Source organism: Sceloporus undulatus, chromosome 5, assembly GCF_019175285.1.
Source record: "Sceloporus undulatus isolate JIND9_A2432 ecotype Alabama chromosome 5, SceUnd_v1.1, whole genome shotgun sequence".
Classification (NCBI taxonomy): domain Eukaryota; kingdom Metazoa; phylum Chordata; class Lepidosauria; order Squamata; family Phrynosomatidae; genus Sceloporus; species Sceloporus undulatus.
The window spans coordinates 142,856,602-142,877,153 of NC_056526.1; the positions used below are offsets into that span (position 1 = coordinate 142,856,602).

Sequence of the window (20,552 nt, forward strand, 5' to 3'; positions counted from 1 at the left end):
CTCAACATTAGGAGGAACTTCCTGACAGTAAGGGCTGTTCGACAGTGGAATGCACTCCCTCGGAGGGTGATAGAGTCTCTTTCCTTGGAGGTCTTTAAACAGAGGCTGGATGGTCATCTGTCAGGGATGCTTTGATTTGGATTTCCTGCATGGCAGGGGGTTGGACTGGATGGCCCTTGTGGTCTCTTCCAACTCTACGATTCTATGATTCTGTGATCAATGCTCCCCCTCAAGAGATGTGTTTTCCCCATACTCTGCTGATCCACTCATGTTTTCACTTCTGTTCCTGAGTGTTTGTGCTATACTAGAACCTGAGTTTACCTTCTATTTGTAAATGCAACAGGGTCAGTCTCAGTATTCTGAATCCAGTTTTTCAGCTTGACTCAAACTTACCTGTGTCTTGATAATAACTGAAATTATCAATGATTCTGTTCTTTTTCAAGTATATAATGAATAGACTCCCATGGAGAAATGAAAAACATTTTCAAACATTTACAATTAACATTTGGTCTACTAATTCTAATACTTTAGCAAAACCTGTGCTGGTTCAGTGATCAGTTTTGGTTAAAATATGGCTAAACATTTGCTAAGTTGTAAATATATATTTTATATACTCAAAGCAGTGATTTTAATTTTTATAATAAACATGAATAAAAATATGTTTCCTAATTTGCTACTTTTCAATAAAAAGGCACTTGCATTTGTACATTGTTAAATATTTTGAGTCAATTACAATTGGAGGAGACACACATGGAATGATTGCTCTTTCATATCTATATTTGCCCCATTTAAATATTTCTTGCATATGGGTATAACAGAGTGAGGGTCTTCTTTTAATTTAAATACACACACACACACACACAATTGGCTTGTGCCATCCACGGATTTGAACCTCCATGGATGGCCCCATCCCACTCACCCCAGTAGCGGCACACATTCTCATTGATCTCATTTAACATCACTTGTCCTGTAAAAGTGTTAGGGACGCTAATAACATTAACCCACAATAAAATAACAATCTCTACAGTATGGAAGAGGAAGTGGCACTGGGTGACTTAGGGAAATTGTTTTTGCATAAATAGATTGTGTCAATTGATTTCTTCAGTTACCAGATACATATGAAATTTCACTTTTATTTCCAATATTTTAATGCCACCTTCTGGGGTAAGTGCTCCCAGGGCAATTCACATACATGATCAAAATGGAAGCAAAATCGTGTCATCATTACAGCAGCAGTTGAGACAATTTAATAGGTTGCAAGGGTTTGAACAACTACTTTAAAATAAATGGAAGCCAGAGTTTGTCCCATTTGTACATTTTATTTCTGATGGCCTATCAAAAATATAGTTATACTTTAAACCAAGAGTGGAAAAAATGGAGCTCATAGCCCACATATAGATGCTAACCTCATTTTTTGGTCCTCCACCAAATATTGTCAGGAACAGTTTTATGCGGAGGCAAGTCAGGAGGACCCCAATCCTGCTAAAAATTTCTTTCCTTTGCTGTTAATTGACTAAAAAATGTTTGAGAACCAGGGACTAGAAGTGACTTCCAATCACTTGCAGCTCAAATATGAATTGATTTTTGCCCCAAAATGCAAAAGTACCATTCATAGGGAGAGGATTTCAAGGGTTAAATTCTCTCCCCAGCCTCTTTTTAGTTGTCCACCCCTACTTTAAATGCTATACAGTAGTGCATTTGTGCATAAATACATACATACACATTACATAGATAATATAAGCATATGTTTATATTTAACAACATATAATTTGAAAGGATGAACTTCTTTTAGTTACATTTCATTTATTTACAAGGATTATCCAAAGGGTTTTTTTAATCTGAATCATCACTGCTAAAGTAAGAACTGTCACAGTATTCTGCTGTATAAAGGAATTTATGAACAGTTGGGTTCAGCTTAGGGATCCAGTGTCTCGGCACCAAATATGTTGATAGATTGAACAAATCAACAAACACCTTGTATCTGTCACTGCAAAGGAAAAAGAAATGGATTAAGGGGAAGCTGTATTCAATATTTTCTAGTTTCATATGTATTTCAGGTGTGATCAATAACGTGACTCGTGCAGACTGGGGATCACCACAAGCTTGTGGTCCAAGCTTGAGGGGGTGCATTCACCTTGCTATAATGGGGTGAAACATCCCTTGTGCAAACTGGGACACCCCTGGGTGATCATCATAGATTTGAGAAACCAGGCAGAGGTTGTAAGACAGCGACATGACTATCGCATCATTTTCTGCTATAAATTCTGGAGTGGCAACATCATGGTCTTCCAACATACAGGCATACATGCAACCCTGGCTGTGCAAGACAATTGCAATTGACTAATTTTGTAAGCCACCTTGAGTCTTGATTCTGGAGGAAATATGGGATATAAATAAAGGTCTCCATTGTTCTCGTCATCACCATCACCATCATGTTAGTAGTATTATTAGTAATAGTACCAGCTATATTATTATTGTTAATAGAAGGGCTCTCGCCTGTTTGTAAAGGGTATTTGGCTAGCTAGCAATAGTTACTCCATGTCTACAAGCCAGAGTGACTTAGGCCATTGAAGGGGAAGCACAGCCAGGGCTAGACAGCTTCTTCTCATTTGGGGGACATGTTGGGAAAAAGTATGGAGTACTTGAGAACCTTTGGATCCAAAGCAGCCCCTAAAATATTCCCCTTTTCATAGAATCATAGCGTTGAAGACACCACAAGGGCTATCCAGTCCAATGCCCTGCCATGCAGGCACTCACAAGCAAAGCATCCCTAACAGATGGCCATCCAGCCTCTGCTTACAGAGCTCCAAAGAAGGAGAGTCCATTACACTCTGAGGGAGTGTGTTCCACTGTTTTTATTGTCCTCCTAATGTTTGGATGGAATCTCTTTTCCTGTAGCTTGTATCCATTGTCCTGGGTGCTCTTCTCTGAGACAGCAGAAAACAAGCTTGCTCAATCTTCAATATGACACCCTTTCATATACTTAAACAAGGCTATCATATCACCTCTTAACCATCTCTTCTCCAGGCTAAACATACCCAGCTTCCCCAACCTCTCCTCATTGCCTGGGGCCCTCCATTGTGATGAAGGATGAATATTCGCACAGACATCCCTGGCAAATTGCTCGTTCTGAGGTCAAAAGAAGGTGCCCAGTGTCAATCACATGGCTGGGTGCCTCATTCTAACCATAGAATGATCTACTTGCCACAGCAGTGGCTGCGTGAGGTGGCATGGCAGGAAGCATTTTAAACAGCTGCCCAGAATCTCAACGGAGAGCAGGAAGAAGAGGGGTGTATCCCCTAGGTTTGGTGCTGAATTGGCCAGACATTGTCCAGGCTGTTTCCACCAAAATGAGGGGTTGGGCTGTGTGTCATCCAGATTCCCTACTGAGAGGATAGGGGCAATCTTTTATTTGACCCATGCAGACAGGATTATAGAGACTTACTTCATTTGCCTTTACAGTGTGGGCTTACCTCACAGTTGAGCGTAAATACTGATACCCTGATGATCCTCCTGTCCCAGCCTTGCTGCCAATCATTCTGTGCACCATACATACATGGTTGTCTAAACAGAGAGACAAATTTCTGAAAGGTCATTACTAATTTCATGACATATAATAAATGTTCTGCTTTACAACTGAGTCAACCTTAATTCTTTGACAACTTTTTAAAATCTGTAATGCAGCACCAATGTTTTTTAAATTAATTTTATATTTCTGACCTATATAATTAAATAATATTAGTGTACCAATAGTGGTTTGCAGCACAACTCTTTCCCAGTCTTGTGTGAGAAGTAACCACTGAGTTCAGAAGAGCTAGTAGGGTAATGTCCAGGCTCACTACTATGGGCTATTTAAAAAGCCTAACCAAGATCATCTTGAATAACACGCTCTACTGGAGTGTCACAAGGTAAGAACAGTACCCAGCAGAACCCAGTGGAAGGTGATGTCCCTCCTCTCCAACTCCTGTGCAATAACCCATACACCCCCTAAATCACACCACTGACTTAATCTTTGGCAGCACAAAGGGCTGAAGAGGGAAGGAGAAGAAAGTTCTGCTGCAGCCACCAATGGAACATTGGATTTATCCCCTTGTTATAATAAAGTTAGGTCTCCCTTATCCAGAATTCCAAAATCTAAAATATTCCAAAAAGGAAATCTGTTTTTCATGGGTGGCTGAAATAGTGACATCTTTGCTTTCTGATGGTCCAATGTACACAAACTTTGTTTGGTGTACAAAATTATTGTAAAATATGTAAAATTACTTTTGGGCTATGTGTATAAGGTGTATGAATTTTGTGTTTAGAACTGGATACCACCTCCAAGATATGTATGTATATGCATGTTCCAAAATTCAAAATACTTCTCATCCCAGACATTTTGGATAAGGGAGACTCAACGTAATCTGTTTTATTAACTCGGTTTTTGAAGATGAGGAAGAAATAAATGGTTTGCCCAAAGTGAGTGATTTTATGGTCAACACAAAATTTGAATCGGGGACCACAAAGCTTGTCACTAATATACTAGTTTAATTCATTTGACACATTCAGAAGACGACAGAGGGGACAAAAAGAATTTATAAATAAATAGATCCCCAGATGTTTAGGTAGAAAGCTACAGGTACATGCTTCAAGAAACTGGGTATTTTGCTGCAAATCAGCAGTGTTTGCATTCAAGGCATCTGCAGTGCATATTTGCCTGGCATGACCTTCACTAACATACTAGGATTATGGTAAGCAAAGGGCAGCTTGGCACCATCATCTTAAACAGTGCTGATTTGGGGGAAGCTATGAAAAGCTGCCAGAACTCATCCATCAATAACTGCAGGGAGTCAATATTTATGCAAGTTTTCTGTTTTGCAGGGAATACTGATTAGCCATCCCTTTAATTATTAATTTCCCCTTACAACCTTTTCATTATAGCTGTCAACTGTGAAAAGCTGCTTTCATAAGAGTTTAAGCAGCAGTGTGAGTTAGTGTTATGGTAATTGCACCTCAAGAAGGAACCAGTGTAATACAGTGATCTCGGTGTTGGACTATGACTGAATGAACTTGGGCAAGTGATACTGTCTCAACCTTAGAAGAAGGCAATGCTAAACCTCCTTCCAATAAATCTTGCCAAGAAAACCCTCTAATAGGGTCACACTAAGTTGGAATCAACTTGAAGATACATCAACAAGTAAAAGAATACTGGAAAGAAAACTTACATCTCCATTTAGTCATCAGCACATCAATATCCATTAGATTAGTGAGAAGCTGAAAAGGAACCTGAAAGCGAGGTTCTTCTCTTTAAAAAGGAGAAAACGAAAAGGAAAGAATTGGTATGGACCAAATGAAAAAACATGCCGATTATACACACACACACACCATGCACTATTAGCACACGAAGTGGGCTAAAGCCAGTTAATGGTTTGCCACGGCCGAGTAGTTCAAAAGTAATTAAGAGTTAACTGAGAACAAAGAGAGAGTTTTTAATTTGATTATTTTTCTATTTATTTCTATTCTTCAAACAAAGTTAAGTATGGATGCAGAGTGGTTGGAGAAAAGGGGATTCACATTCATGGTCCTGTCACAAGCAAGAGCACAAATTGTCTGTTGTCTTTAGACAGGGGGCATCCAAGAACTAATTTAGCCATGATGGAAATAGCAACTGTGTGCACATTTTTGCATCTTTACTTAGAAGTGCCATTTGGTTCAATGTGTCTTAATAAATCAGCTTACTAAGTAAGTGTGGTAAGAATTGCACTCCAAGGCTGTAATCTCTCTCTCTTTTTATGTATATACACAGATATGCATATGGTATACATACACACAATTTGCACATGATTTACACATGCATACAAACACGCACACACAAATATGCACATGGTTCATTCACACACAAAATATATACGCACACATTTTAATGTTGGCAGCCTCCTGAGAATATGTGAAAGGTTAAGGTGGGAATGGGAGACAGTGGTATCAGGTTGGGGAAAAGGATCAGAACAGCTTATAGTTACTGCTTTATAAAGGAAGATTGATGGACAGGGAGGAGTGGAGCAGGTGAAATGCTCAACAGAAACTCCTCAGACAAGTGTGGCCTGTGGACTGCGTGGAATTCCTAAACCCCACTTTCATGATCCCTGAAGCCCCTTGCCAGTCTTGCTTAAGTCACACACACACATTTTCTTTTCTTTTTTTTTAAGTTGGTGCTATTGTGGCATAGTTCTTGGCTGAAAACCATAGCTGAAACCTGTTCACTCTTGGCCCCAAGGCGGTTGCTCACCCTTGTCCTAAGCTGAGCTATAAAGAGCAGCCTCCATTAATAAAACCACTTTACTTGCTGCCTTGGAGATGCAGAAAAATGAAAATAAACTTATTTGAGATCCATTTTTTTTACTGTATATACTCATGTAAAAGTGTAGAATTTTTAGTCAAAAAAATTGATCCAAAAAACCTGGGTCAACTTATCCACACGTCACTATAAGTACTGTACTTTAACTCATATCAAAAAAGGAACCATGCCCTAGTGGAAAGTGAAAGGTTACTCTCTTCTCGCAGCACCTAAAAAAAGCATCAGCCCCTCTACTCTCTCATCCATCCAGCCTTTAGGGTGAGCACAAACAGTTATGCCTGTCAAAATTTTAGAGAACTTTAGCATCATTTATTTTATTTTTTTTGGCTTCATCCTTTACATCTTTTGTTACATGCTGCTAAGTTTTACCCTTGACTTATCCACAGGTCATATCAAAATCCATAATTTTGGCCCCAAAACCTGCCCTCAATTTATACATGAGGTCAACTTATAGTTGAGTACCATATTTTCCGGCGTATAAGACGACGGGATGTATAAGACAACCCCCAACTTTTCCAGTTAAAATATAGAGTTTGGGATATACTCGCTGTATAAGACTACCCCTCTTCCAATGCAAACCAAATAAAAAAAAATTTAAAAATCAGATTTGATTTCAATATGGTAATTTTAATTCAAATGCTTATGACATGCAGATACTTAGCAGGAAAACGTGTTGTATACAAAGCCTGCTTGGATTGGACAGCTCTCCCTGCCTGCCCAGCCCTCCCTGTCTCCAAGACTATCAGAGCGGTATTGCAAACACAGCTCTTTTTTCCATACCCCGGGCGTCCCGGACGCCTGCAGCTTGCTCCGCCCTTCAGTTACATATGCGGCGACTGCAAATTCTCCAGTCCGACTCAGATGTTTCAGCATCTGCCCTATAAGATGACACCCGGCGTATAAGACGACACCCAACTTTTGAGAAGATTTCGCTGGGTTAAAAAGTAGTCTTATATGCCAGAAAATATAGTATATATGGTAGATGCTGCTCCACAAGATTTTCTCCTCAAAAGATATGCATTGGGATCAGGTTCCAGCATATTTACATCCAAAGTAGGGATGCAATTACTCAGTAATTTTCTTCTGGAAGAGAGCAACAAGTAATTTTAGCAAGTTTCTTCCCACTTGGCAAAAATCTTCAAAAACTGCAGTTTTCAAAGCCCCATCATAATTTGGACTTGTTTTGTACAAAATTTGCACATGGTTGGTTTACACAAAATACATAATTTTCTGCACATATTTTTTTAAATTGCACAGAAGAACTCCTGGACTTCTAAGATTCTCATTAGTCCAAGATTCTTCTTGCTAGGGTTCTTGAGACCCAAAAAACATGTTTTGTTTTACAATTTTCTAAATGCCTTTGAACATTCTTTTCATCACTAATCCAAAAGTTAACTCTGTTTAAACTGATATCCCATTATTTTGTTTATGAAGCATACTTTGTCTTTAAGTGTATGCATCATTTATAGATATTAAATGAAACAAAATCTGAAACGTTTAACTCATACAGTGGTATATACTTTTTGTAACCAAATTTCATATTTGGGAGAGGTATTGATTTCTCTGGCAGAAAATTTTAATTTTAAAAGTAAAAGGAATGAGAAAAAAAGCAGAGTTACTTACAAAGCTGTTTTTTAATTTTAAAAACTCAAATACTGGGGATATTTTATTCTAAAAAATCTCCAATTACTTTCAAACAATAACTTGAGTATTAAATAGCAAGCACAACACCTCTCCTTGGGGTATTAAAACAAGGTTACCAGTAGAGACATTTAAGGGAATAAATAGATTTATATACCTGTAGAAGTATATCATTAAAGCTCCTTTCATTGCTTTATAGGACAATCTTCTTTCACCTGTAAAATTTAATATCTATTAAATAATATATAATTATATTAATTGTAATACAGCTTAGTTCCTGTGACCTAGTGGTAATTGGCATTTGCACGTTAATATGCTTACCTACCTTTACTAAGTAGATGTTCATGGCGTTTTTCATCAAACAGTGATATAAGCACTTCTTTCTGTTTTTGAAGTTCTGTAAGTTGGTCTTCTTTTTCTTCTGGGTCTTCTTTGGCCTGTCAGTTACAATAATTATCACTTTGACAATGACCAAAACTAAGCTTCCCTTTTTTCTCTCTTATTTCCTCACCCAGCATCCTTCTTACATGTAAGGGTTACATTTTACCCACAAAATTCCCTGCTTAATACATGATAGCTTCAGTCCTTCTTCCATTCTAGTTACCAAAGTATTTATTACTTGAAACCCTAGTTTCTATGTACTGGGTGGTTCTACACTATTTTGGGCAGAAAATAAATATAACAGTCAATAAATTGATTAATCTTATTTTAAAATACTGTACTAACATCAACCTCATGTGGATTCATGCATACAGTTTAAGTTAAAAAAAACAAAAAGCTTGATACATGCATATAGTTACTACATGAATACCCACTTGAGAATAGATAACATGGAAGCAAATGGCAATATGATTTAAAAAAAAAAAACAACTTGCATGAATCATCATGGTAAGTGATACGTAAGTGGTTCATAGTAATTTGGGTTGTTTTCTAATCATACCATCTCTCTTTTTATATCATCTCTTTCATGTGCTTGAAATGATGCATTGTCATGCTTAAACTCACCTCACTTTAGCACATACATGAATGGGAAACAGCTCATGTGGATGGGTCAGTGCATGAAACTGAACTTCTGTTGTAAGTGGCCATGATGTCTTAGATGTAGATGGCTGAATTAAGGAATTAGTTCTAACACAATCCATGACATATTATAAAATGTACCTGCACCATTGCAAATTCCTCTTCTAGTCCCTTGAGTACATTTGCTTCAAATTTACCCCAGAAATTAAATCCTTCTCGTTCAAGTCCAGGTGTTCTTTCTAACCATGCCTTATAAAACAAAATGCATTAATTTATTATGTAGGTTATGTTTTATGCATAGTTGATAACTACCTTTAATAAATATACATATACACTGGTAATGTGATCTTGAGACACACGGAATTTAATAACATTAAGTTTATATTTGACTATCTTCACCCCAATGTTTAACATCAAGTTAAAATAAAAAATACAAGAGCTGGAATTTACTATTGCAGTTACAAATGAATAACCTATAGTCAAACATTCATAACTGATTCATATTCATGGTCCCTTGGTATTCAATAGTGTAGGGAATGCATAGGGATTGTAAACCTCTCCCAATTCTGTTAGGCAACAGCTACTGCAAACAACAGGAGTCTGTTCTCCTGTCAATTGGGATACAGCAAACGGGTTTCCATGCAAGCAATCTCCATGCAAGTGCAAGGAAAAATTACAATAGGCATCTTGCTTCTGACTATTGCACCAGAGATCAATCACTGTTGCACCAGAGGGATGGAAATGCCAGTCTGTCATGTCTCAATCTATAGGAGAACAGCTACCATTGCTTGCAGTGACTACTACCTAGTAAGTCAGAATTGGAGTGACATTCCTTAGTGAAGTATACTTAGTTTGTCTGTTTATGTTTTTGTGGATTTTTAAAAACATTCTGACAATACAAGTGACCACTTCCACTTTTGTTTTGTTTTGTGGAGGGGGGTGTCTTGTATTTTTGTCCTCAGGTTTTCCCAGGGACAAAAAATTGACCCCTGAACCTGCCACAGTTGACCACCCCAGTATAAATTTATGTGCACATCGGAAAATACATTTTTTAAAATATTCTAAATCTATCTGTTGTTTTAAATTTTTTTATCCATTATACATTGTTTTGCAGGCTTTGGTGGGATGAAAGTCCTTAAATAAATAAAACAAATAATGACTCTACTAGGTCATAAAGGCATCCCTTTGTCTCTTTCCATACTTCAGCCTATGCCAGTAAAGTCAAATCTATCCTGTTTGCAATGGCATATTGGACTGAATTTGTTTGTAAGTGATACCATTCATAATAGGTAATAGAATCAGTACACACACACCCAGCCCATTTTACAGATATTGTTTTTCCACCACATATATAGAAATCAGTTGAGATGCAAGGGAACATGCTGAGCATGTGTGCATGTATTTCAGAATCATGCTCATAGAACACAACAGAAAACAGAAAAGACATTTCTATTTCAGTCAGCATCGCATTCCTGCTTTACCACAAAGATTGATCAAACTGGGCAAAACTATGGTTGACCAGGTTTTTTTTAATGGTCCTAATGACACTGCTCCTGTCCCAGTGCTTTTGTGGATCTAACCAGGTCTTTTTACACTCAGGGAAGGAACAGGTTCTTCCAAGAGAGGATGAGTGATATGTAAGTGTTTTCCTTGCCACACAGTTCCTCCTGATCATGACATGAATGGAGATGTGCACTTTCCCACCTTCCCATAATATACATCTAGGGAGGGGAGGAAGCTGGCACCGCAGATCAATCAAAGCAAGAATCCCCAGTATGTTTGTGGCACAGAATAACCAGACATTTACTTGGGTTCTAGCCAGTCCAGATGAACTCTAAGAGAAATGTTCAGAATTGTTCTTGTCAAATGGATGAAGAACAAGTGGCGTGTTGGGTGTTGTTGAGCTGTAACTGCAAATATCCTTCATTATTGACTATAAAACAATATTTAGAGAGCCATATATCATTTCAGCCACTAGTTATTCCAATATAGGGAATAATGTGATTATATTAAAAATAAACCAAATAAAATGTCCTCTGATGTAATAAGTGATCATTCATTGTATGATGAAGTGCAGATAGCTAAATAGCCCAAAGGAAAAAAGAAGATTTTAACAAATGTGCTGAGATGTTAGTTAAATAGTGACAGCTCCAGCTGGGATTGGGACCCTGCCATCATTACCATAATGTTAATTGGGCCATCTGGCTGAATTCTTCCTCCCTACCTCTTCTAAATCACTTGCAGATGGAGGTGAATTATTAGCTACTGAAACTGTTTATAGCAAGCCAAGAATTAGCAGACGTGAAAACTCATACTTCCACTAGCTGTAGCAGAGTCGGCTCCTGTTCAGATTTAAGCAACGATTCATTCTCTTTTCCCTTGAAGTTATCCCTGTAGTGCCTTCGGTTGTATGGAACTCTGAGGCTCTGATAAACACCAATCTTATTCTCCAATAATCGGAACTGTAAACTCTGAAATCCTGATGCTGGGCTCAGATAGTCTCTTTGACAACAGAAGGGGAAATAATGTTATTAAAATAAACAAACATTGTACTACACCACACCTTCACAATCCATAATTATAGAATGATGATTCCATTTTAATTGCCATGGGACCTTCCTATGAAATTCTGGGGTAGGCCATTTGGTGAGGCACTGGGGCTATCAGGCTGAGAACTCTAAATGCTCCTTCCTAAACTGTAAATCCCAGGACTCCATAAGACAGAATCATGGCAATTAAAATGAAATCAAAGTGCTACAATTATTTTGTACAGAGGGGATTTATAGCTGGTGTGTCCACCTGTGAGGAAATAATTTCTGTAGCCAACATATCTGACTGCCAACTTATCAAAAGAGGATGTTTTAATATCTTAGTACTAGAGAAAAATTTTTAAATCCTCAGCATAAAAAGCAATGGAATAATCAGGACAGAATGAAATCTGTCATTGAAAGTACTCAACAAGATTATTCTAAGATTTAAACATTAGCATGAATTGATAACAAGGCAGTGGACAAAGGCCAATCATCAGCGTCGTCGTTGTCATCATCTCCAAATTCTGTTGCCAGAAGGTTGAAATTCTGTGTTTAAAAAATCAAGCAAATTTGCCTTGCATTTATTTCCTTTTGAAAATACAATCCAGGTACAAAATCTGAATATTTGCTCAATCAAATACGAATTATACTTCTGTTTTTGCACTCTACTAAAGACTTGTCTAAGCATTTCCTGACCAACAAATACAGGTCATTGGATGTACTGGTTTTCATTTCAACCAATTGTACAATGCTCCAAAATCCTCAATATAGAGTATCTTTTAAATTCAGTAAATAAAATAATGAGAAACTTTGTGTTGGATGCAGCTTTATTTCTATGTAGAGTTAGAGCCACTGGTTAGGGCTGCTGGGGGTTGCTCTCCAACAACATCTGGAGGCTGCATGATTCCCACCTCTGTTCCAGATAATAAGCCCCTTGGAACAGGAATATGTCATCCTCTACTCTGTGTATTGGTGACATCATTATTGATTTTGATATAGCAAATCTCCCAGGTTTCCAACACTACTAGATGATTCTGTGAGTTGTGTTCTTAAAATGTAACTTCTCCAAGCTCAAACTGATACCAGTTTTCAGCTGTCAGCACACACATTATTCTTACAAATCCAATCTAAATCTTAGTAGCTCTAAGATGTAAATTAAACATGTTGCAAGGTTCTTTTTACCCCATATACTGTTAGATAGTTAACTATTTCTTCCTTTAGAAATCTGAATGTATTTCTATCTGTGCAGAAAAGAAGGGGGTGAAACAGACTGGCACAATTCACTTGCTTGGGGGCAGCATGGGGGCATGCCCTCCCAAGCCGGCGTCATGCCGCCCGCCTGCCCGCCCAAATGGCAGGTGGCATTATGGCATTCCAGCAGTGTGGTGTTTATACACTGCATGCCACAGTGGAAAAGCCACCCTTTTCCCAGCGCATTTTGCCACTTCTTTTTGTGCCAGAAAAAAACTGGATGAGGCCACAGCATGCAGTCAAAAGGGCAGCATCAAGCTGCTCCTGTATGGCTGTCTGTTTAGTCCCACATTGCTAATACTTTATGGTCCAGCTTTTGGGAGAGTGTTATTACAACTCCAATGATCTCTGTTAAATGTCCCTGAAGAAGGACTTTTCTTGCACTGGCCAAAAGTTGTTAAAAATGTTTAAAGGAATAAACCGTTGGCCATGGAACAGCACTTAGAGCTTGACTCCTTTTCATTTCCTATTTATATGTGCTTTACAGTACTCTCTCTCCTTTTAACCCACTGCCAGGTTTTCTGTTACTTATGCATTGCGACACAAGATAGTATGTTGTTTACCTGAAGTCAAAAAAGTCCAGGGCTGTCATAGTTTCCAAAACAGAAAATTGTTCCACAAGTAATTTAAGGATAATTGAAATTCTGTGAATTCGAGCAACGACCTTAAGCATGTTTCGTTCATCTCTCACCTTAGTATGAAAAACAAATTATAATCACACAACAGAAAATAAAATACCTTTCACAGTATAGTTCTATACTTGACCATGCAGCTGTCCCATTAAAGTTGGCAGGCTTGCATCTGCACTGGAGAAATAATGCAGACTGATGTTGTTTTAACTGTCATGGTTCAGTGCTATGGAATTCTGGGATCTGTAGTTTTGTGAAATATTAGCCTTCTCTGTTAGAGAGCTCTGGTGCCACAAGAAATTACAAATCCCAGGATTCCATAGCACTGAGCCAATGTGTCAAACAGCATTATTTCTGCAGTGTAGATGCAGTCTAATTCCCAAACAATGGAGCAGCAAAGTTAGGGCTCAACAGTGTTAAAATGTCAGGCCAGGCAAAAATGATTTCTTAAACTGACTTTTTAAAAGTATTATTACAAAGGAAGGAAGGAAAGTGAGGAAACACAATTATATAGAACTATATAGGCTATGAGCATAGGTGAGGCACATACATTAAAGTAAGTAGATTATGTTTCCAAAAACGCATTGTCTTGAAGCTGATGTCTATAAAATGTATGTTCATTAGTAGCTAAAGCAGTGAGAAGTTCTAATGATTGAATACTAGTTGGCGAATATTTATTTTTTCAACACTGAAGTTAGAACACTTTTCTGTTGAAGTCAAGCAATGGAAATGTGCCCTAACTTCAGCAGGGCACTTTATTAACTTCAAATTTAATACTTTCTGAATTTATTAACTAGACTTGTTGGTGTCAGTTTTTCTGAGGATAAGGTTAAGGCTTCCAGCACAGCAGAAGTGTCTGAAGCACTGAAAGTTATATATGTAGCTATATATGGTGTCCATATACAGACACCAAAATGTGTTGCAGTTGTAACTATTGCCATAGTACATTCATGGGTAGTAAATAGATGATGGCAGAATTTCAAATGGTAAAATGCTTGATCTGGAACTATTAATTGTTTCAAAGTACAACTCCCCCAGTCAACCCATGTTTCTATAATTTTCCTGCATTCTGAAATTATGATTATCCAACAGTTAGTTTAGCATGGCCATAGTAAATCAAATTGCAAATGGCCAGAAACTGTATACTAAACTAACCTAGCAGTATAAATCACAAGAGAAAAAGTCCATTTTTTTCTTTAGATGAACAGAACCTAAGGCAGTCCATTAAAAAGAAAAGAAAAGAAAAGAAACACCTCCAAATAAACTGATTCCAGGATTGCCCAAGGAGGGTCTCAGTTGGGCTGTACTTTCCAATTGTTTGTTTGAGTTTGTACAAATGATTAGCAAGGATGGTGGCATCAAGCTCTCCTGTCCCTACAGATCTTAGTTGTAAAACTCATAGTTCCCAAGGAAACAGATTTGTAATCCATTCAAGACGATTGGTCTTGAATGAGCAGTTAATTCCCATCCACTTGTTTCAGGAGGTGACATCCTATTGAACTGGATTATTGATATGGACCAACACAACTCCTTCGATGTTTGGACTCTTGTGGGTGGTATGATTCTGGAGTCTGTTATAATCAGTGCCTACACTTCAAAATGTGCCTCCGAACCACTGCTCCCAAGTAAGCAGGTATATGTATACAACCTTTATCAAGGATATGAATTTTACTAAATTAATTTTCAGTTTATTTAAACCTGATTGATAAACCAGAGAACCCCTTTAACTAATGAAAAATTGCTTCTATAGATTGCATAATGAATCTTATTTTCATTTTTTCCCATTGAGCTTACAGAGGGAAACTAAATATGCCAGTAATTTTAAGCTTTCCTAAGTATTCAGGAGAGGAAATGGAATTCAAGAGAACAAGGGGTCATAGGGATCTGATAGATCCAAAGCCTCTATCAACATTTCCCCATGATTTCATATTTTCATCTCTTCTGCCCATAGAGCACCACAAGTGTCACAGTAATAGCATCTAGGCATTCTGCCATGGCACTAGCTGGGTTTCTTGTGCTGGACTTCCCACATTGTCCACAAACAGGGAGATTTGTCGCATCCATCCAACAATCCCTTTTTCACTCTCTTTAGGAGCTTAGTATTGCTCCTTCACTGTGATTAGGGTGAAGAAGTAACATGTTTTACTGCAATTTTACAAATCCATCAGCCACCATAGGTAAAGATCATTCTTGCCTGGAGTTCTGGTGTCTAGAGAATTTGAGAATTTATAATCCCAAAGGTAACATCTCCAAGATGTCTATAGGACTTTCCAAGTAAATGTGGAGAGGATTATCATATCTACATCTAATGAAACGTAAGCCCCATTGAGTACAGTGGGACATCCTCCCAGGTAAATGTGTATAGGATTGCAGCTTTAAGCATTTAACAATTGCCCAATAATTTTCTAGAAAGCACATAAATTTCTTAAATAAAAGTTCCATGTCATACATTGTCAAAAATGTATTTCAGATATTCAGTGTTTATTTGATGAAAAAGAAACAAAGTGAGTTTTTTAATTAGATATATTCACTTCCTACTTACATGGCCATTTTGAAATATCACTCGGACAGAATCCAGTTCCCATAGTATCTGCTTGAACCATAGTTCATAGGCTGCAGTCAAAAGACACTATTAGTTTCACTTCCAGCCATAGTGTTAATACTTTAAGGTCTATTTTCAAAGGTTAATCATCTAATTATTTATTATGAAATTACTGTATGAAAGTATCACCTTGATTGCTTGTTAATGAAAAATAAAAAAGGCACACAATCTTCTACACACAAGATGGTGAAAGAGTTTTTTTCTAAATTATTAGCATATTATGGTAAATTTGGTTTGGAAAAGGAACAAGATAATCAACATTCTTCATCATGAGAAGTTTGAATACTCTAATTATATACTGTAAAGTACAGTGCTTTATTCAAAAATAAAATCCAGATAATCTGCTACTTCATCTTAGATCTTTACTAATGTACTCAATTAATGATTCCATTGCTCATCCAGGAATATTCAAGGCAAAAGAGGTGCTAATTGTATTTTCGTATCAATTAGATTTCTAAAAGGCCTGGCTCTATGATAAACCCAAGAGACTGACATCTAATTGTCAAGGCAACATTGGTCTTTCTAGTGCAACAATTGCTTCAGTTTATAGTCCAAACTCCTACCAAGAAACATTTTTCAGTGAAAAACTATAGAGGTTTGAAACAGTTCAAGAATATTTTCTAATCACACGTGAACATCTAAAAGCAGCCTCCGCTCTGAAAGACAGCTCTCAGCCATTCCTAGCACTCTGCAGTAGATTTTTGATGACTTCAGTATCACATCCATCAAGAGATAAAAGATCTTATGTACACTTTTGCTAGACACAGCTCTTATTCCGAGATAGGATATGAGGTAATACTGACTAAAAATATAAAACCTAATTCAAGTTTGCTTCCCCAGGCAAATCTGGTTGTCAGATGACACTCCAGTTAACCTGGTTACTGCTTCAAAACTTTGAACCCAAACCTCTTTATTTGACTTTAAACCCTATACTTCTAACTATGTCAGATTTGAGAGACAAATTAAAAAGATATTATGGTAAATTATTTTAAAGAAAATCAAAATTTGTTCAGGTTTTCTAAATCCCACCTGTGTTTTCTTTCTGTTCATGTTTTGCATCAGTCTGGGAATTTTATCTGTCTGCACTGAAATCTGTGTACATTCTAAACATGTTTCTAATTTGTTTATTTATTTGTATAATTTGCCTAATTTCCACAAAATTTCCCCATTAAAGCCTATTTCCATGTATTCCCCTCCCCATTTTGCACATTTTAAAATGCATGAATTGTTCTATGTGTGAATATTCAAAGTGAAGTGTTCATTTCATTACAAGTAACCATGAGCTATGTGAAAATGCTGCTTTAATCAAGACTACTGAGTCCAAAGCACTTTCTTACCATATGAGAAATCTTCATTTTTTTCTGTACTGGTTTCTCATCCTGCCTTCCTCTTCCTCCATTCAGAGAGAGGGGGAGAAAACCAAAAATCTTGCCACTACCATGACGATCACATTGGTTTTGCCAACATCACATTACACTGTTATAGCGCTATTGTTCCACTTTAACTGTTACGGCTGCCTCCTATGGAATTCTAGAGTTTGTAGTTTATTGAGACTCAAGAGATCTCTGGTTGAGAATTCTAAATGCCGCTCCCTAAACTTCAAATCCCAGGATTCCATAGGAGGCAGCCATAGCAGTTAAAGTGGAATTAGAGCATTATAACAGTATAGTATGATATTCTAGAGCTAGAAGTTGCAAGTGGTACCTGCAAGCAGGCATTTCTTTTAAAAACTGAAAGTGTTATTTTTAATTAGATTGTTCCACTGCAAATTTCATCTTACTCACAGATCTAATACTATATAACAACCAGATACCTCTTCCCCTCTCTGCCTCCTTCTCTCCCACCCTCAAGTCTTAATGAACATAAATATGTATCACTGTCAGTCACTGTAGGTATCAATAATCTTTGAACTGCTGGCCAATGAAGTGTGTATTACTTATAATGTTCAAATCTTTTTCTGAAGCAACGTTTCTAAAAAAAAAGCAAGTATGTATTCAGATAAATGTATGTTGTAGTGTTACAGGGTGAAAACAATGTAGACAGTGGGAGCCCCATGCAAAGCAGAGGCCTTTGTCTTTTCCATTCAGGACAGTTTCTAAATGCTATGCCCCAAACGTGGCAGGAAACTGTATCATTTATCCTGTCTGTTTTGGGCCAATGTTAGGCATGAAAAATGTCAACTGCATTCAATTTTCCGCAGTACATGGAAATATCACCTCACCAATTTATCCTTACTGCAGCTTAGCAGGATGGAAGGTCTTCAGTATCTGAAGGATTTTGTACATTCGCAAGACTGGCTGGTTTGGGGTCATTTCTGAAAATGCGCAGGATTTTATATGGCTGAAGTCTTCCTTGTTTTATTCTTGTTCTTTGAGTGTTCTACAACCACCCCCAGATAAATTGTCTTTCCCCCTCTAAGAGTATTTGAGAAATCAGTAAATTGAACAGGTTGTCTTAATAGTAATCATTATCACCACCATCACCATCACCATCATCATTATCATTATCATCATGTAATAGTGTTAGTAGTAGTACTGATGGTGCTTTTTGTAAACCGCTGTGATCTGCAAGGAATAGCGGTCTAGAAATAAATTTTTATTCATTCATTCATTCATTCATTCATACTAGTAGTAGTAGTAGTAGTAATAGGAATACCTTGATGTGTCACAATGAACAGATGCTCATCATGGATTTTGTTTCCCTTCTTTTCACTCTGAAGTACCTGTGCATCTAATATTTTGTCCAGCTTTAAAAGAAAGAATAGAGAATTTAGCCTTAAAGGAGTATGATTAATTCCAATAAATCTGTCACTCATTCATTTGACCTTTAATTCTCTATTAAACAATCAACAAAAGTAGCCATAACTCTGTATTCAGGCTTGTTTTTGGTGTGTGGGGATACAAAACTAGAGATGGCTAGATGGTAGAGAGCTATAGAAGTATATACAAATACGAGAAGACTTTAATCCACACTTCTAATTGTATTTGCTGTGTATGTAATCATTATCCATGTGTTTCTGGAGAAAAAGCAGCCAAAGAGCCCAGACCAACATGTGTCCCCCTCCCTCAATTGTAGATCATCTCTGCTAAAAATTACCCCTAGCTGGATTGGTCCCTGCCCCCAAAGGTGCATTTACAGCAAGAAGAGAAGAGAGGAGAGGAGAGCATTTTCAGAGCCAAGGGCTGGCTTTCAGCAGAAAATTCAAGCCAACCACTTTGGATCTGGAACACACTTATTTGCCTTGATACACCAACTCCTTAATGGTGGCTTACATAATTTTATTTTATTTGGCTTTTAGTTAACACCTCTATGCCTCAAACAACTGCATGACAAGCAGACATTTGATATACCTAAAAACTTTCACATGCCCGTATCCCAAGTGCTATTGATAGTCAATATCAACAACACCTGGATTGCACCTCTGTTCTCCAAGCTTGAATTTGACAGCCTTTCAAACAGTGGACTGTCCACTACAGAGTTTGGAATAGTTGTGGGTTTTTTTGGTCAGTACCTCCTAAAACCACACCATCCCCAGCTAGCAAAGCCAGTAGCAATGATGGCAGAGAGAGCGGTTTTGGGAGTGGTAGTACAGAAAAGTAAAATTTCCAAGATGTGATCCTCTCTGAAGTAGAATACTTGGCTACCCTACTGTTGAATAAAGTGTCTAAATTCCACACAAGGTCTATGTATTGTATATTCACAGCCGATGAAACAAAGATGGATTAGAGCTGAGTGAAAACACCAATGAAGACCAATTTCAGCCATTGGTGGAAATGAGGGAAGGTGCAGGTCACATTCTGTCCAGCCAGTTAGTGCTCCATGGCACCAAGGAATGACTCATGGTTTTCCTTTCCACTAAATAGAGTTCTGCTTTCCAATAGGGCTCTTGCACTTAGAAAGCTGCGGGAATGTGTAATTCAACCTATGAGGAAGGGCTTCACACATTCTCCTCAGACTTTTTCTCTTTACATGAGAAGAGCAATGGGACTAATGAGGAAGGGGAAAGGTTGGCATGCTCTACTCATCACATGTTGATTCCCTATACAATGTTGTTGTTGTTATCATTATTATTTCTTACTCAACACTCTCCATGGATGGAGACAGGGAACAACAACAATTGACAGACACAACACATCAGTTAAAGCACATCAGGTAAAATACACTTCAATTTAAAAGAACATATATACAATTTTAAAAGACACCATATTAAAACAACCCATATTTAAAACTCATCATTTAAAATCCATAATTTAAAAAACATCTGGGCAAGCCTGTGGAAGAGAGTGGTCTTTAATACTTGTTTAAATTGAGACAGTGTATTGAGCTGTTGAATCTCTTCTGGCAGGTCATTCCACAGTCTAGGGACAGTTGAAGAAAAAGTCCTCCAGCTGATAGTTGCCAACCTTGTTCTGGCTGACTGGAGTAAATAAACTTATTGATTTCACTGATGTGATGCTGTATTCCACCATGATCTATGGGGAGGGGAGGGGGAATTATTATTATTATTATTATTATTATTATTATTATTATTATTATTATTATTA

At 37.5% G+C, this 20,552-nt stretch overlaps 1 protein-coding gene across 1 annotated transcript in view; it reads right to left on the reverse strand.

The window, feature by feature from the left end:
* Positions 1 to 1,113: 1,113 nt before the first annotated feature.
* Positions 1,114 to 20,552, reverse strand: part of TDO2 (tryptophan 2,3-dioxygenase) — a 21,427-nt gene continuing 1,988 nt past the window's right edge. Inside the window, exons 3-12 of the mRNA XM_042470108.1 lie at positions 18,664 to 18,754; positions 15,949 to 16,019; positions 13,341 to 13,468; positions 11,311 to 11,497; positions 9,137 to 9,244; positions 8,301 to 8,412; positions 8,133 to 8,190; positions 5,205 to 5,284; positions 3,474 to 3,564; positions 1,114 to 1,987 (exon numbers count right to left, since the gene is read on the reverse strand). Coding sequence (XP_042326042.1) covers positions 1,834 to 1,987; positions 3,474 to 3,564; positions 5,205 to 5,284; positions 8,133 to 8,190; positions 8,301 to 8,412; positions 9,137 to 9,244; positions 11,311 to 11,497; positions 13,341 to 13,468; positions 15,949 to 16,019; positions 18,664 to 18,754 — 1,080 coding nt within the window. The 3' untranslated portion in view covers positions 1,114 to 1,833. The remainder of the gene's footprint in view (positions 1,988 to 3,473; positions 3,565 to 5,204; positions 5,285 to 8,132; positions 8,191 to 8,300; positions 8,413 to 9,136; positions 9,245 to 11,310; positions 11,498 to 13,340; positions 13,469 to 15,948; positions 16,020 to 18,663; positions 18,755 to 20,552) is intronic.